The 6000-nt window shown below is 46.2% G+C and overlaps 1 protein-coding gene across 1 annotated transcript in view; it reads left to right on the top strand.

The window, feature by feature from the left end:
• The first annotated feature begins 4138 nt into the window (after positions 1–4138).
• The window catches only part of KIF25 (kinesin family member 25), a 40562-nt gene continuing 38700 nt past the window's right edge, over positions 4139–6000 (top strand). Inside the window, exons 1-2 of the mRNA XM_062489159.1 lie at positions 4139–4216; positions 4906–4971. Of these exons, the coding sequence (XP_062345143.1) occupies positions 4139–4216; positions 4906–4971 (144 nt within the window). The remainder of the gene's footprint in view (positions 4217–4905; positions 4972–6000) is intronic.

The following is a 6000-nucleotide window of genomic DNA, read 5'->3' as shown; positions in this document are numbered from 1 at the left end:
TGTTGTAGCTGTTCATCTGATGAAGATGGGATTGAGAGCCACCTATAACCTCAAAATAACTTTTAATTTTGAATGTAGAATGAATAGACTAGCAGAAAACTGAAAGCATCCATTGCCCTTCTGTATGTGAGTCCCTCAGTCTAAACAAAAGAGCCAAAAGAGCCAGTACAAGCAAAAAGTGATGTATTTGAGTCTGTAGTTATTGCAGCTGTGAACTTTATCATAGAAACTTTTATTTCTAGACCAAACTACTCCAGGGGTTATGAAGGAGGAACTGTGTGTGATGTGCAACAGTAGTAATGCATTTTCAGTGGGGAAAAAGGTCTGGGCCACACCTTTAGGTGAGGTTTGCGTAGTGAGCACACTAGTACGATGCAGTTGGGCAGTGCAGCACCTGCTTTGCTTTAAGGATGTGAGCTCTCAGCCTTGGCAGCCCAGCTCTTGGTGTTTTTACTGACAATGGCCCCTATGGTGATAACTCTGAAGTTACATTTGCACATGCAGTCAGCTCTCTACAAAACTAATCATTTTAAACCTGTGTTAAATTGTCCCTTCTGCACTTCTCATCCACTCTGTTTTTCAACTCCTTTAGGTAGTATGTACTACAGTCTTGCTGGGGTTTGATGAAAAGGCAGGGAAATGAAGATGTTGACAAAGTCCATAGTATGAATCCTGTTCCCTGAAATAATAAACAATATACAAGATTGCTGTTTGTACGTCAAGCAATGAGTACACAAGTAGCAGGAAAAACAAGACTGTTCTTTACCTCCCAATTCAATTAGGTAACACAAAACATAGTGCTGGTAAAAAAAAAAAAAACAGCTTTAGTAGTAACAGTCTTCAAAGACATGTAGTGACTCATGTATGTGATGATACAAATTGGCTCTTCTTCCTGTTTTGTCAAATGATACTGCTGTCTCACGGTCAGTTACTGTCTGTGTGGACCAGAAGGCAAAGCCCCACAGGTTAAACATTTGGAACTGTCTTGACTTCTTTCCCAGCTATAATGGCAAGGTAAACTTAATGAGACCACAGTGCAATACACCTGCCCAGATAATCTCAGTTTATTATTACGGTCAGGTGCTCAGAACTGAACTATAGTTAACCAAAACATGTGCAATGAAATACAGCTTCACCAAATGATGTTTACAGGCTGTGTGCGGTACAGCAGTCTCAAGTTACCATCTGCTGAGTCTGGAGGATGTCATCTCATAGAGGCAGCAGAAAACACAGGGACATACTGTAGAATCTCTCCGTGTTTGGCAGAAGAGGGATAACAGCCTTCTCTCCTGGGCTTTTTCCCAAATGCTTTTCTACCCATTGTGTTTCTTGTTACTGCATTTAGGAAAGTTGCAATGGACAACTCATCAAAAGCTTATGGAGCTGGGACTTCTTAGGTCTTGTTAGTTCTACTGCTGGGGTTAAAGTGAAATTCATCAGAAGTATTCAAGACAGTGCGTACTTAATAGCATCCTAAAACCTGTAATCCACTGGCAGATTTTAAAATCCATGTATTGTATTTCACTGATGCTAAAATAAATAGAGTTAAATGTGGATTTAGACAGCTTAATTGAATTTCTGGCCCTGAAGTTCCACAGAAGGATCTGTAATATGACAGGGCTTTGCATTTGCAGGGATTAAGTTGGTAAAAGTCTGGGGGAAAAAAAGATTCTTCAAAGCAGAGAATCTGTGTAGAAGGGTGTGATGCAGTACAGTTTGGCAGCATGTCTAAAAGATAGCTAGATTTTATTTCTTGCCCAGATCTCACCAACGGGCTATTTCATTCTCTGCCCATCAAGCAACCTCTTCTAAGCTTTGGAAATAGAAGATCCCTTCTTTCTCCTTCTTAAGGAGATTTGCTGCTGCTATAATCAGTCACACATCATACTGAGATTTTTTGTTTTTCTACTGATGGGACAATTTTCAGTACTATTTGACCTTCAGAGGTGCACAGAGAAACGACTAAATAGGAGTAGTGGATGCTCAGTTTTAGGTTACTACTTCGAGGAGTGATAGTAAATTAAGTATTGTCTGTAACAGCCTACAGAAACAAGACCCTTAATCTCATTAATAGTGGGTAAAATCCACAGTAAGGGAGAGATTAACCATTACACTTCAGAGGTGATCCTTCTGGGATGAACCTGAATTTTGCTGGAAAATAACATTGTTCTGACTTGATTGCTGCTGCAGGATAAGTATTACATATAAAATTACAGCTCATTGTCAAGAATTGTGAGTCACACCCTGCAAGCAACTAAATCATCCTCCCCAAAATAGCTGATGTTGATTAAAATCCTGTCTGACTTAGTGCCAACATCTTGTAACATCGACACCATTGCAGCACTCTTGAACTGTTTTTAGGCTGTATCCATTTGTCAGTTCTCATTTTTCAAAGCTGAACTAGTTGCAAGGAGGAACTGCTGAGTTACACTTTTGTGTGCCAAACCTGACTACAACCAGTCAGATGGGTCTTTTTTTTCTTTTCAACAGAGGCTTGTAGCAGAGATTGTAGCAACTTATCGAAGATGCAGGATCCCAGAAGATGGTGGATAGAGCTGCACAGGGGTGTTTGGTTTGGTCTGTGATAGATGGGCTCTATATGGGTTCCTTAGTAAAGGAGCACTATCACTTTTGTGCCAAGCATGGAGGGATTCACTGCTCTGTGTCTTTGGATTTTCTACTGCCTGCATGAGAGCACATTTGCCATGTTCCATAGAGAGTAACTTGAGACTGCTATTTTGCAGAACTGGATTCCTCTGTAATTATCATGTTGGTTTTGGTTTAAAAAAAACAAAACAAGACAACAAACCCAAACAACTATAGTGCAAAAATAGTGCTATTTCCCACTTCCAAGAAGCTGACATGTCTGTATCTGGTATACTTACATATTTTATAGCCAAATAGTGTAATGACTACTTTTAAGACTATGTAAATCATTCCGTAGAGTACAAAGTAACATCGCTAATGCATGTCACATTTTCACCTTGGAAACCTCAGTGTGATGAAGTTTATTCATCCAGCTATAGCCTGGGTGAATAGCTCCTGCCCTGGGCAGCTTCCTGGGAGTCCCACACCACCTGAACCCACAGGCTTTGTGTTTGTCCTAGAACTAGCCCTAATGCTGGCCGTGCTCGCAGTTACTAAACAGACTCTGTGGTGCATCACCCACCAAAGCAAGGTCAGCTACAGCTGCTTGCCCAGGGCTGGGCCTAAGTGGGGTTTGAGCAACTCCAAGGATGGAGACTCCATCATCTCTCGGGGCAGCCTGTGCCAGTGTTTTACTATCCTACACTATCCTTAAGACTCCTGCCTCCTGTCCTGGCCCCTGGGCACCGCAGAGCACAGTCTGGAGTGTTGACACTCTCCCATCAGGTATTTGCACACACTGACTGGATCCCCCTCAGCCTTCCCTTCCCCTAGGCTGTGCTTCCCCTCCCCCCGCACTCCGTGTAACAGATGTTCCTATCCCTTAATCTTCCTTGCGGCCCTCACAGCCTTAGCCCAAAGCACACATCCACTGCTTAGGGGGGGAAGTCCTGTAGCCGGTGTCAGAGCTCTCAATTCTGTCCTTCTCCTCGCCCTTTGCGCTGGTGTGAGGTCTGTGCCCTTGGGCCCGGGAACCGGGCAGCCTTGCGCCAGCCTTGGGAGCTCCAGGCTTTCCTTCTACTCCGGCACTCCCTGCCCTTATCTTCGGCCTTGGTCTCCGAGACCGGGATGCTGCAAGCGGAGGGATCCCCACCCCTCCGGATAACGGGTATGGATCTCTGAGGTCACCTGTCCCACGGGACGCTGCAGGCGGAGGGACCCGCACTCCCACGGAGAGCTCCCCCGCTCCCTGCTCAGCCTCCCTGCTGGGGCGCTTCCGTCACCGGGGCCCGACGTGCCCCGCCCCGTTGCCGCTCCCTGTTCGCGGATTGGTTGGCCGCCGTGCCACTCAGGAGCGGGGCGTGGCCGGCCGGCTGTGGCGCTCGCTCAGCCAATCGCGGCGCAGGGCGCAGGGCGCTGGGCGGGGAAGGGGCGGGCCTGTGGCCATGGCAGCCTCGCTACCGCCCTAGACGCGTCCCGGGTTAAATCCCCGCCGGAGCCGGAGCCGTAGCCGGAGCCGTTCTCGCTCCGCCTCGGCGCGGGACCGGGGAGGATGATGCGGCCGCGCCGCGGGCTCGACCCGGGCTCTGTGTGGGCGCAGCGCCTGCGGCAGCTGGAGCAGCGGTTGCGCGTGAGGGGGCGAGGGGCGGGGCCGGGGCGGGGCCTGCGGGAGGGCACGCGCTGCGGGGCCGCGCCTCGGCCGCCGAGCGGGAGGGCCTGGAGGGCGCTGCCCGACCCTGCTCCTTCCTGGGCGGGAATCCCGAATCCGCTGCAGGGGCGTGCTCCAGGTGGGGCTGGCATAGAAGTAGAGTGGCAGAGCCGTGGGCAGCTGCCCTTCCCTCCGGCCCCACCGCCGGGCAGGGCGGGCGCTCCGCGCTCTGGGGGTGCCCCTGTGCTGAGGGAGCCTCTGGCTGCCACGCCGTCCAGAGCCTCTAATAGTGCTGCCTTGGAAATGGAAACTTAACGTGCTTATGTATAAATGAATAAATAAAATAGTGCTTTTCGAAGGACCTGGAAAATGCCAGGAGGCGCTGTTTTAGCAAAACAAAAGCGCTTTAAATTGTGTACCTATGCGTCTCCACACGGGCGAACAAGATAACAAAAAAGATAGAAATAAAGGAATATTAAGAGTTTATCCTAATTTTTGCATGCTTATATACAAATATTGTGATTACGATATGCAGATAGATAGTCCATTTCAGAAGTCTGAGAAACAGCAGGATATGGTGATGAAGGCTGTCATAATGGAACTATGTTAATCAGACTCATACTTTTAAAAAATTTTCATATTTGTGTATTTGGGTGGGTTTTCTTCCTTAGACCAAAGAAGAAAGAATAGTTGTCCTGGAAACTGAAAATGCTGTTCTTCATCTAAAACTTGCAGAGGTGACTATTGTTTATTTTTTTCAAAAAGAATTATTGTGGAAATAGAAACCAAAAGATTTGGAAATCTGCCTTCCTCTTTTCAGTTTTTGCCCTCTTCCCTCAGTTGGGAAGATGTGTAAAGGAATTAAAGCTCAGCTTCTTTTTGTTTTCAAAATAATGAATGGTGGCAGTAATGACAGGCTGATTAAGTAACTATGAGTCATCTTAAATTTAAATATTTGCTATTGTGTTAAATCTAGGAAGCTGAGATGAGGGAGTTACTCTGGAAGCATTAAATATGGACTATTTCTTCTTGCGGGAACGTGTTTGTCAAAAAGACAGTGGTAGATTTTGCAGGAATACTTTTTAGACACAATTGGGACGATGCTGTGAAAAGAACCGTTCGCAGAGTGTAGGAGAGACATCTCATTGGGAGTAGACTTACCTTGCTGTGTGTGTTTTTATAGTACTGGTATTGTCGCACCTGTGCATTGTCACACAGCAACAGCTGGGTACCCTCCTTGCCTTATATCCTTCTACAGACACAGGTTATTCCTGGATCCTCACTGAAATAAGGAGCAGCCTGTGATAATGTTTGGGGCCTTCAAAGGGGAGATTTCAGAGTTAAAGAGTTCTGAATATAGATCTAGGCTGCTGGAGCAGAGCCAGCTGTGAGTATTAGTGGCGATACAAGCTGTTGGCCAAGAGTTTCTAATCTGGGCTGAAACATTAACTGGTTGGGTGACCTCAGGGAAGCCATTTGCCCTCCCTGTGGGTTTGCTAACACCCGTGGATAAAAGTGGCTTTAACGTTTTTCAAAGTCTAACTGGAAACAGGTGGTATATTTGAAATTAGTTTTGCTAGGTATACAGAACGCTAATTTATTCTGAGGAAATGTTTTTATTGTCTTTGTTCTGCTTTACAGTATTTAAGTAGTTCAGCTGATTATTTTTTTATCTTCCCAAGCACAAGAAATAAATTCCTCTAGTCGGTAAGGTATATCGATGGAGGAAGGAGTTGCCTATGTATTAGAGAATGAAGCCTTGTTTT

This window comes from Cinclus cinclus, chromosome 3 (genome assembly GCF_963662255.1).
Source record: "Cinclus cinclus chromosome 3, bCinCin1.1, whole genome shotgun sequence".
In the NCBI taxonomy this organism is placed as follows: Eukaryota; Metazoa; Chordata; class Aves; order Passeriformes; family Cinclidae; genus Cinclus; species Cinclus cinclus.
The sequence above is the reverse complement of the archived record's forward strand: the minus strand, read 5'-3'. Positions and strand labels throughout refer to the sequence as shown.